A 12,246-nucleotide genomic window follows, 5' to 3' on the forward strand; every position below is an offset into this window, starting at 1 on the left:
TGTATTATCTCATATAAATCCTGTTGCTTTCTCTGTGATTTTTAAACCTAGGTTCTAAGGCCCTGGAATATTCCAATGGGATTTTTGATTGCCAGTCTCCCACCTCCCCGTTCATGGGAAGCTTACGAGCCCTGCACCTTGTGGAAGACCTACGTGGACTGTTAGAGATGATGGACACAGACGAGAAGGACGGCCTGAGGTGTCAGATTCCAGATTCAACAGCAGAAACACTCATTGAATGGCTTCAGAGTCACATGGTAGATTTCTTCATGTTACAAATTCCATGCTGTGAATCTTTTGTTGCTTATTCCAAAATTTAGAGCATAAGATAGCCAGTTAGAACAAGGAAGAAAAATGTATAGGGCAACAAGTTTGCCCTTATGAGATTCTAATACCCTTTGGATTCTAATGATTACTTTTATAAAAGTGCTATCCCTATACATTTCCTGAGGGCTGGAAAGGCACCTGATTATTCTTATAAAAGTGGACTAGCTTTTAGATTGTGACTGAATGAGTTAATATGGTTTTGAACAAATAGCCCTTTACAAGAAAGAACCTTGCATATAATAGATGCTCTCTCAGTACTATTGGCTGTCTTATTGTAAAAGGACCCAATGGCAATTCTAAATAGGCAGTACCGTGAATAGACATTCAGAAAGCAAGAGGTTTGTAGCAGTGCACTGTATTTGATATGAAGTGCCATCTAGTGGTTTGTGGCAATCATTTCAATTTCCAGTGTGCAAGTTAAGTAGTATGGTTGGTCTTTAAATGGTATTTGTATTCATTGAATAGTGAGGTCTTTTTCTAGACATCCTTCTCAAGCTGATGTCATGGCAGATCTGCCCTTTACACAATGGTAAATACCATGGTTTTAATATGTTTCAAACACATAAAATCTAAAGAATATCATAAACACATATTCAAAGGAAAAGATAGGAGAGGTTTTATTTTGTAAGTACTTGGAGGATACTCAATTTTCATTACATTAATAAGCTTATGAGTAAACTGTGTTTATATAAAAGCTAATGAACATTATATGAAAGAATTAAGGTCTATTTTTGGATCTGTGGTAGAAATTGAAGCTGTTTACTTTGGGAGCCTTAATACTACATCCTGCAACTAAAACAAATTCACGTGGAGTGACACAAATGCTGGTGTTCCCAGCCAGTCCCACGCTGAGTGTTCTTGTGTTCCCAGCCAACATTCCTCCCATTTCTGATTGTTTTTTAGTGGTGGTTCAGCTACATGAACTTGACAGTTAGAGATAGTTTACTAATGTTTTGTAATACATGATACCTTGTTAATATACTTTATATTTGCTCTGCAAGTTTATTTTCTAGAGATTGAAGTATTCAGGTTTGCTGTTTTCTTTGGGGAATTGCTCCGTGCTCTAAAATTAGACATTTTTCTGGTATATTCCATAGGCTATTTCAGCATCCTGTTTCACTTCTTCTTTAGTCTATATTTTTCTGGTCATTCATCATGTAATGGGAAAGGAATTTACTACTGGTAGAAGAACCTGTTCCTAGCTCACATCCAGAGGCTGCCACAGCTTAAGGGGACCTGTGGGTGAATTTTTAATTTGTATCCCCAAAAGCAAGTGTTGTCCAAAACAAAATTTTGTGTCCAAAAACATTTCCATTAACATGTGCTCATTCTGTTTTGTTAAAGCCCTTTTGAAAAAGGGTGAAAAAGATGATGATGATATCTGAATATAATTTAGACCATATCCTGCACTCCTTTTTCAGAAACTTCCCAACGATAGTCACATCTCACTCACAATAAAAGCCAAATGCTAACTCTGGATTGTAAGGCCTTGTAGGAGTTGCTCCTCATTATCTTTGACCTCATGTTTCATTATACTTCCCCTCTTTCACTTTATTGAAGCCACATTGGTTTCCTCACTGATTCTCAAAGATTCTCACTGGTTCTTAAACATGCGGGGGAAACTGGCCTCAGGGCCTTTGCACTGGCTGTTCACTCTGCCTGGAAAGCACTTTCCCCAGGTATCTGTTCTGCTTAGTTTTCTCATAGTTTTTTTGATATTTACTTAAGAGCTATGCTCTCAGTGAGGCCTTCCCTGGCCACTCTGTTCTAAAATTTTACATGTTCATTCTTTTTATTACATCTTCCTGTTTTATTTTTTTTCTTAGCACTTACCACTTTCTTATGTACTATGGATTTGTCTTGTTTATATTATTTATTTTCTGTCTCTACAACTGGAATGTAAATACCAAGAATTTTGCCCTGGAGTTAGGTTACAAATCACTCATTCACAGCTCACTTTTTTTTTTTTTAAACAAAGGAGTACAGGCATTTTTCAGACTGGGAAGAAGCTTCCACAATATTTTGGAAAAATTTATTAATGCTTCTAATTACATAGTTAAGATTTTATTTATGTTTAATAATACAAGAGTACAGGCATTTTTCAGACTGGGAAGAAGCTTCCACAATATTTTGGAAAAATTTATTAATGCTTCTAATTACATAGTTAAGATTTTATTTATGTTTAATAATAGCCAACTTGAGAGTCCATTACTTAAGACTAATACTAATGTTCTCATTAGTGCAACTGAGCTTTTGTCGTTCTAATTACTATTTTGCCTGGGCCAGGAGATCCCCTGGTTTCTGTAGGATGCAGGTTACTCCTTCACTACTGATGTCTGCTGCCCATTGAATGGTTTCATATAATCAGAAGTTGGATAAGAAAAAAAGAAAATGGTAACACTAGTTACCTGTTACAGTGAAGGAATGTTAAATCTACAAGAATAAATTTGTTTTAATAGGGTGACCATGGCTGTAGCCTTGTAGAAATGAGTAAGTACTTTTTAAGACTCAGAAGTTTAACGCATATATTAACAATGCTTTAGCAAACTCCCAATCTAAGAGGGCAGATAGAAAAATGTTTGCTTGAGCCAAGCAAGTGGTTTTTGCTTACTTTAGGTCTAAGTTGATGAGTGACTGTAATGCTTTTTTCAACAGAAGAAGCTGAAAGGTTCATGAACTGATCAAACCCAATCCTGAAGTGTCTGATTATTTGGCAATTTTAATTCTGAGGCAATCTCAAAATCTGCAGATATTACAAAAATAGTTTCCAACAGAGTGAGTGAAAATGCTGATAGTAATAACACCAAAACAGGCATGCTAACCCGTGAGCTGAATAGAGTACAAAATGGGGGAAATGAAGTGTTCTCGACTGGCTTCTGACCTGATCAGTCACCACAAAAATTTCTATTTTATATCCATGTTAAAAAATAAGTTTTAGGCCCTGGCCGGTTGGCTCAGTGGTAGAGCGTCGGCCTGGCGTGCAGAAGTCCCGGGTTTGATTCCCGGACAGGGCACACAGGAGAAGCGTCCATCTGCTTCTCCACCCCTCCCCCTCTCCTTCCTCTCTGTCTCTCTCTTCCCCTTCCCGCAGCCGAGGCTCCATTGGAGCAAAGATGGCCCGAGCACTGGGGATGGCTCCTTGGCCTCTGCCCCAGGCGCTAGAGTGGCTCTGGTTGCGACAGAGCGATGCCCCGGAGGGGCAGAGCATCGCCCCTGGTGGGCAGAGCATCGCCCCTGGTGGGCGTGCTGGGTGGATCCTGGTCAGGCGCATGTGGAGTCTGTCTGACTGTCTCTCCCGTTTCCAGCTTCAGAAAAATACAAAAAAAAAAAAAGTTTTATTTGTAGTGTATCTTTTTTAAAAAGTTTTTGTAAAAGTAAAAATATTCAAAAAGAATTCAGACACGGGGCATGTTCTCTCCAGGGCCCCTGGCTGCTCAGCCACTCTGCCGCGCCCCTGACTCTCAGCCACACAGTCCCTCCCGGTCCTGCCGGCCATCCCCACTGCTTTCTGAGCGGCTTCTCCGCGCACGTGTGCTTCTCAAGCACATGTGAATGTTTCCTCAAGCCTCGGCAAACAAGGTGTGCATCTCAGGATTGAATCCCATAAGTGGTCACAGTTAACGGAGTTACGCAGCATCTCACTGAGACATCCTGGCTAAAGTTACAGCTCTGTCCCCTTAGGCTTTTGGTAAACGTCTGTGAAAAGTGTCCACAGACACAGGAAAGCAACTGGACTGAGTCAGCAGGATTCTCAGTGGCAAGGGGCCAGTGATGGTGAGAGAGGCACTTTCAGTGAAATCCCAGGATGCCGGTGTTTGTTGGTCTAAGATAGAAAGAGACGTCTCTATTCTTTTATGAAAGTGAGTTAAGAAAGAAGAAGCGGCAAGAAAAATAGGAGCAGCGTTATGTTTTGTTTTTCTTAATTTCATGTCACCCTTCCGAAAGTAGAGGAGAGATTCTTTTGCTAGAGCTGCCTCCTGTTGGTAAATATTGAATAAATGAATGAACACAGTACACAACCCCAATAGAAGTTGAGCTTTAACTTCTAGGGACCTTCTGTTCTCTATCCCTCTGTGACTCAAGGGCCTTTGGAGTGTGCCTGTGGCCAGGACAATGTAATGTCAACATGGCCCCTTTGCCCCAGTGCAGAAGCTTTGGGGAGCATGGTGATAAGCATGGAATTAGGCGAGAAGCAGTTAGAGCTCATCTTCCCTGTTCAGGGTGTCTAAAAGAATCTTTCAGGAAACACTGAAAGAAATCTGCCTAACTCACCCTGTGCACAGACCAAGGATGCACCAGTGAGGAAGAGCTGTGTGTGCACGTGTTAGCTGTGTAACAGGACAGCCACTGTGTCTTGAGAGTTGATATTTGGGCAGTAGATACCCAAATTATCCAAGGGAAGCTCTCTCAAGATGTGTCTAATGAGACTGGCAGATGAAAGCACTTGTCACCAGTGGTGGGATTCAAATAATTTAAGAACCGGTTCTCTGCCCTAAAGACAGTTTTAAGTATAAAAAAGTGATATACTGAAAGATTGTTTATTATTTCATGTATTTAATACTTCCATAATTTCCAAAATGAGTGATAAAGATAGCCCTTGAAATCTACATTTCTGTTGGTTCATTGTGTTCTAGCTTCCTGTTGGTTCAGGTACACCAGCGCACTCATAACGTGTCAGGGAAGTTCTGGGCATAACACAAAGCTGAAACAAATGACAGCTTGTTACTCCCTGGTTGTTTGGCACTTTTTCTCTTTACGTTTTATGTTTGTTTACTGAAGTAACAAATCGAGGGAATTAAAACGTAGTATTTCATCAAAGATATAATGAGTTTTATGAAGTGGATAAATAAATATTACAAGTATAGTTCTGTCAAATTTTTTTCACCTGTGGACGGAATGAACATTACTATTTGTGCTTAGAATATGCTGTTGCACAGATGAAAGAGTGAGGAATGTAAATTTGTGATTTCCACATTGGGTGGCTGCCCAGGCGCCCACCTTAGAGAGAACCCTGATTACGAGTGCCATTTTAACAAACATTTGCCAAACTCAACAAAAAATTCGGTATCAGTTCTGCTGAGCCTGTGCAAACTGCTGAATCCCACCACTGCTTGTCATCGGTTACTCTTGACAGCACTTAGACACAGTTACTTTTTGGAGTGCTAAGTCTTAGGGGCTGGCCAACTGCTGTGATTTACTTGCTCTGGAGCACTTGTGTTTGCTCCAGTTGGCTTATTTCATTAAAAAGATGCTTTCTGGCCCTGGCCGGTTGGCTCAGCAGTAGAGTGTCGGCCTGGCGTGCAGGAGTCCCAGGTTTGATTCCCGGCCAGGGCACACAGGAGAAGCGCCCATCTGCTTCTCCACCCCTCTCCCCCTCCTTCCTCTCTGTCTCTCTCTTCCCCTCCCGCAGCCGAGGCTCCATTGGAGCAAAGATGGCCCGGGTGCTGAGGAGGGCTCTGTGGCCTCTACCTCAGGCGCTAGAATGGCTCTGGATGCAACAGAGCGACGCCCCCTGCTGGGCATGCCGGGTGGATCCCAGTCGGGCTAATGCGGGAGTCTGACTGCCTCCCCATTTCCAGCTTTGGAAAAATGAAAAAAAAAAAAAAGATGCTTTCTGGCCCTGGCCGGTTGGCTCAGCGGTAGAGCATCAGCCCGGCATGTGGAAGTCCCGGGTTCGATTCCCAGCCGGGGCACACAGGAGAAGCGCCCATCTGCTTCTCCACCCTTCCCCCTCTCCTTCCTCTCTGTCTCTCTCTTCCCCTCCCGCAGCCAAGGCTCCATTGGAGCACAGTTGTCCTGGGCGCTGAGGATGGCTCTATGGCCTCCACCTCAGGGGCTATTGTAAGGTATTTTTTCCCCACCAAGAAGGAAGGAAGTGGCCAGAGCCACAAAGTGTGGAATAATAAAAGGCTTTATTGAGTACAGAGTGCTTCCCACCCAACGAGGTTCTCTGGTCTTGAGGGGCAGGGCTCAGAGAAGTCGCAAGGAGTGACCCCTGTGAGAGATATTTAAAGGGTCCCTAGGGTGGTTGAGCTAATATGATGCGGTGAAATCTCACTGGCTGACGGAGGTGTCACTCTTTTCCAAAGGGTTCCTAGGAAGTCTTTTTTGGCATGCTTGGTTGTGGGCAGTCCCAGCCAAAGTTTGGGGGTCGGACCTTTCCCCATTATCCACCGACCTTACAGCTATAATGGCCTTGGTTGCAACAGAGCAACGCCCCAGATGGGCAGAGCATCGCCCCCTGGTGGGCATGCCGGGTGGATCCCGGTCAGACACAAACGGGAGTCTGTCTCTTTGCCTCCCCGCTTCTCATTTCAGGGGGAAAAAAAAAAAGATGCTTTCTGTTGCTGGAAAACAATCACTGAGAAAATGTAAACTCAGAAAACAAAACCCAGAAATAAAAACCATAGTCTGTTTTCGACCACATCTGCAATCTTGACTTGGGAAGTACAGAATATACTCAGGCTTATTCTGAATTTCAGTCCTTGATGCTCTTTTTGATGATGTTGGATAAATGGCTGTCTTTTCTAGAAGAGTGTCCTGTTTGGGCTTTTTGGGTGGAATCAAATGTGTGTGAGATTTATTTCCCCTTTGGCTTTCTTCCTAAACAGAGATGATGAGATTTTGGAATAAAGGGCTTCCTGTCCTTATTGCCTTGGTGTCTTCTTTCCTATTTTGTACCACATTTAGAAATTTAGGAGGCAAATGTAAGTGGGCTGTTTGCAGGACTGACCCAGAGTTGGAAGTGCTATAAAACATAGGGACACTGGCCCTTTGGAAGGGTTGCTCCACTGGCCCCAAACGGCAGCGCTGTTGGTCAGAAATGATTATTTACAGCACCAAAGTGGAGCCTTACCGTCTAATTCCATCACATCAAGTGAGAGAACAGGGAAGTGGAGCAGTGCCTCTGCCTGGTGGCTTGATTGCCAACATCATTGGTATCGTGTTCTTTGACTCCGGACAATAGAGTGTGAGATGCTTTATTGTAGTGTTGGACCCAAATGAACTATGACTGCGCAGGGTGGAGTCTTCAGACAGCTGGTGCCACTATCTCTGGGACCATCCTCCTGTCCTCAGCCATGGTTTGTGGTCTGAGTGCTAGCAACCTGAATCTCACACCTGGGGTGTGCCTCTGAGTGTGGGTTGTGGTGGCACTGAACTCGAAGAGCTTCATTTTGAAGCTAGGCAAAGATGGCAACAACATGTGCCTGTACTTTTACCCTTGCCTTTGATATGCATGGGGACACCAGTGCCATTGTGGGTCACAGCAAGGATGGCGGGATCTCGGGGGCCATGCATTGGGAGTCTGCCTTCCCCTTCCTGCCTGGAAGTGACACAGAGGTGTGCATCTCCTTTGACTGGCAAACTTGACCATCGAGCTGCTGCCAGATGGATACACATTCAAGTTCCCCAGCCATCTTAACCTGGAGGCTGTCAACTGCCTGACAGCAGAAGGTGACTTCAGGATCAAGTGTGTTGTCCCATAGCCCCCAATACAGGCAGCTGCCTCTGTTCCCCTTGGGAGAAAAATGACTATGATGTTTATGGTTGAAGGATTCAAGTCTTATCTCAGCCTCTCCTCCTAGTACAGTGTTTAGTGGAGGGCAGCAGTAAATGTTTGTGTATGGTGTTAGATATATAATACTGATTAGGACACAAAAGACCCATGTGTTAGATATTTGTTTTGTTAGCTAGAGATGATACTTACTTAAAAGAACTTTAGTGGACAGTGCCTTGCTTTTCCTACCTTGATACTGAGTTTAAAAAACTTGAATAATGAAATCAAGAGTGTATTGCTATAAAGGATATGATTTTCTAACCACTGTGCTATACATCTGAAACTAATACAGAATAATACTGAATGTTAATGGTAATTGAAAAATAAAAAAAAGAAAATAAATAAAAAAATTAAAAGCAATAAATAGCAAATGGAATGAAAGGATAGATTTATAGTAAAACTAACTATAGAGTATTCATGTAAAAACTAGGTTAATTATAAAACCTAAACTTGATAGTACAGCAGAATAATCAAGAGTGTAGGATGTGGAGTTAGACTACAGCGCTGGTGAAACCTGCATCCCTGTTAGGGTTATGGGGATTAGAGGAGATAATCTAAAGCACTTAGAACATTGGCCTGGACTAGTCAACACTTACGCATTCTTTTAAAAGAGCATAATAGGAGAGAGAGACACGGACGTAGCCCCCGGTAACCTAGTCCATTCAGTGCGGTGCCTGTGCTCACCGAGGTTCATCTGGGTGCCGTAGCTGGCATGTGCATGAACAGATAGTTCAAGGAAGACTGACTGCACACCAAGCCCCAACTGAGGTGGACCTTAAGGAATGAGGGAGAAGGAAGAAAGGGTGGGAAGTACATCATGCAGAAGGAATACAATGAGTGTGTGAGAGAGCATTCCGTTGTCTGGGGAGGTTTTGAGTGGTCTGGTAGGTAGGGCACAGGAGTAGGCAAAAGAAAGAGGTGGCAGGCTATTTGCCTAATGGAGTTTACCCCTAACATTTTTAAGGCAAAAGTAATAAAAAAAGGGTGTGAATAGAATAGACCTTTACTACTTGACTAAGTCAACACCGTGCTTTAAAAGTATGTAACTGTTCCAAGGGTAGCTCTTTGGTTTTAGATTTCCATAGTGACTTTTCATGTTTTCAAAAAAAATTTTTTTTAATACCGTTGAGCATTATGAGCACTTGTAAGTATTAATACAGTGTTGAGAAACACGAGCATTATCATGATGAGTCAGTTTTTATTATTTGTTTTTCTTTTAGAATAATTTTGTGGAACTTGTTTTGGAAGATCTTATGTTTCTGTATCATATGCAGTAGCTTCATGAAACACTTCTAGGACCTGAGAAACAAACACTCTCATAATTTCTTTCAGCCAGAAGACAGACGATTTTTACTTTGTATCCTCTCTGAGCAGAAAGGTTTTTTTCCTACTCAATGTAATATATTTGTTAATAAAATGTTGCTTGTGTGGGGATTTAAAAACAGGTGCCTGCTAACATTCTTAATCAAAATAAGGAATTTAAAGCTGTGTAGGGCTAGGGCCATTCTTCGCACTCGCTTAGATTGAAAACAGGCATTTTACATCCTGGCTTTTTCCCAAAAAACTGTCTTCAAGAAAGTTACATAAATTTCATTTCATGGCAGTCCCCAGAGATGGCAGTTGTCCAGGCCACTCCATCAGACTCCTCATAATACTTGTAATTTAATTCTGGGTACTTCAGTTTACAACATGAACAGAATTATGCTGTGGTGCTGGTGCAGGTATGTGGTCAAACAGCTGATGTTAAACATTTTATCCATTCTAAATATACATTGCACACTTACTAAATTAGCTTCTGATTTTTTTTTGTGGCCTTGTGGGAAATGTATCCAGTGTGTGTAGTTACTAGAAGGAACATCCTGAAATTTTCTTTTTTGTTAAAGCACCTTTTTGTGGTTTTTCTCCCCAACACGTACCTTTTGTTATTCCCAGGATTTATGCTGGAAACTGCATTAATTGGAAAGGTAGGGTAATAATACCAGTTGATTCTTGGAACAGTAATAGATGGCACATCCGATATGGTCTTTTTTGGGTTTTTTTACAGAGATAGAGAGTCAGAGAGAGGGACAGATAGGGAAAGACAGACAGGATTGGAGAGATGAGAAGCATCAGTTCTTCATTGTAGCTCCTTACTTGTTCATTGACGTTTTCTCATATGTGCCTTGACCGGCGGGGGGTGAGGAGGGGGGCTACAGCAGAGTGAGTGACCCGTTGCTCAAGCCAGTGACTTGGGGCTCAAGCCACCAATCTTGGGCTTCAAGCTAGCAACCTTTGGGCTCAAGCCAGTGACCATGGGGTCATGTCTATGATCCCACGCTCAAACTGGTGAGCCCGTGTTCAAGCCAGATAAGTCCGCGCTCAAGCCAGCGACCTCGGGGTTTTGAACCTGGGACCTCTGCATCCCAGTTCGATGCTTTATCCACTGAGCCACTGCCTGGTCAGGATCAGATATATTCTAATCAGTAAGTACATAGAGTTTATTTTTACTCAGATGCTAAATCTGAAGTTATTTGCTTTTTTTTTTTTTTTTTTTTTTTTTTTTTTTTACGTTTTTCTGAAGCTGGAAACAGGGAGAGACAGTCAGACAGACTCCCGCATGCGCCCGACCGGGATCCACCCGGCACGCCCACCATGGGGCGACGCTCTGCCCACCAGGGGGCGATGCTCTGCCCATCCTGGGCGTCGCCATGTTGCGACCAGAGCCACTCTAGCGCCTGGGGCAGAGGCCACAGAGCCATCCCCAGCGCCCGGGCCATCTTTGCTCCAATGGAGCCTTGGCTGCGGGAGGGGAAGAGAGAGACAGAGAGGAAAGCGCGGCGGAGGGGTGGAGAAGCAAATGGGCGCTTCTCCTATGTGCCCTGGCCGGGAATCGAACCCGGGTCCTCCGCACGCTAGGCCGACGCTCTACTGCTGAGCCAACCGGCCAGGGCCTATTTGCTTTTTTAATTGAACTCTGGATGGCTCCATAGAACCATTTTGGACTCCACTGGCTTTTATTTCTATTGTATTTGAGTGAGGGATCAGGAATTTGCATTGGAGTTACCTATTATATGGCTGTGAACTATTTAAAAGAGATAACAGGGACGTACCACATATACTACTATACGTCAAAATGACATTTTTATCTTGTCTGCTCTCAGTAAGCCTTTTCATATGTCCCCTTAATGCCTCACATATATAAGACGATGAGAAAATAATTGTTTTTCCAATCTATACTTTCTTTAGTATTTATACCAAGCAGGAATATACCCCAATCTGATAAAATGTGATGGGGCAGGGTTTAGAGGGAGGGGAGGAAAGAGTGAGCACTAGTCTAGTCAGAGCACTGAGCCAGATGCAGTGGGGCTTACAAGATGACACAAGTTTAGGGGCTCTGTCCAGGAGCTTGGCATCACATCATATGGACAAGCAAACTTCACGAAAAGTTAATGAATTCAGGACAGAAAGTGATAAATCGGCTATGAGCATGGCTAGTCAGTGCTGCCAGGAAAAGACATTGGTTACTGAGACTTCAGGCTTCTTGAGGGAGAGAGAAAGGCTTCAAAGAGGAAGGGGAGAGCTAGCCCGTGATGTGAAGACTTGAGTAGTAAGAAGCCGATGGTGTAAGTTGGCCCTGTTGTTTCCCACTTAAAGGGAGGCATTTGCAGTCTTGGATTTGGGACTTAGGGAGTTGAAGGGAGAAACAAAAGGGCATCTCAGGTTGTTCACATTGTTTGTACTTAGATTAGTGGCATTGAGCATTTGGGGGGGGGGGTAATAGGTTTTTGTGCCCAACCACACACTCACAAAGCTTTGCACGCCCCAGGTATGCAGCCACTGTCAGTGACTATCAGTAGCCACTGTTCCTTTTAGGTCATTATTTTCTGTTTGGTGAGAAGTTTGGTTTGGTAAAAACATGCCTAACATACCTATCTTACCTATTTTGAGGTAAATGAACTAAGCTGTATTCTTGTATTTTCTTTTCATGGCAATCAGTCACAGCTGTGCTAAATTCAGTTCAGGCTCATGGGATTAAAAACAGATGCAAATTTTTATTTGCTCACAGTAGTTCAGTCTTACAGATATTACTCATATTACTTCCTTTTTCAGACAAACGGACACCTCCCCAGGAATGGAGATGTGTATCAAGAAAGGCTAGCGCGCTTAGAAAACGATAAAGAATCCCTCGTTCTTCAGGTAAGTGATTTTTAAATCCTGTTCTTTTCTCATGACATATTTACAAGGGCCATTTTTAATTTGGATGGCAAATCCAGATGCTTACAGGAGCCAGGCTGCTAATAGATGTAAGTGCAGTCTGATGTCTGTGCACAATAGGGAGTGGTGAGGACTGCAGCAGAACAAGGGTCTATTCTGAGCAGCCC

At 43.1% G+C, this 12,246-nt stretch overlaps 1 protein-coding gene and 1 pseudogene across 10 annotated transcripts in view; both read left to right on the forward strand.

The window, feature by feature from the left end:
* Positions 1-12,246, forward strand: part of PPFIBP1 (PPFIA binding protein 1) — a 208,770-nt gene that overhangs the window by 146,943 nt on the left and 49,581 nt on the right. For 9 of the 10 annotated variants that reach the window (XM_066368859.1, XM_066368863.1, XM_066368862.1 and 6 more), the window contains 2 exons: positions 52-257; positions 11,975-12,061. In XM_066368859.1, the coding sequence (XP_066224956.1) occupies positions 52-257; positions 11,975-12,061 (293 nt within the window). The remainder of the gene's footprint in view (positions 1-51; positions 258-11,974; positions 12,062-12,246) is intronic. The other variant, XM_066368867.1, reaches the window with a different exon arrangement.
* Positions 7,407-7,814, forward strand: LOC136393895 (galectin-1 pseudogene; annotated as a pseudogene).

The sequence above is a fragment of the Saccopteryx leptura genome, chromosome 2 (genome assembly GCF_036850995.1).
Source record: "Saccopteryx leptura isolate mSacLep1 chromosome 2, mSacLep1_pri_phased_curated, whole genome shotgun sequence".
Taxonomy (NCBI): domain Eukaryota; kingdom Metazoa; phylum Chordata; class Mammalia; order Chiroptera; family Emballonuridae; genus Saccopteryx; species Saccopteryx leptura.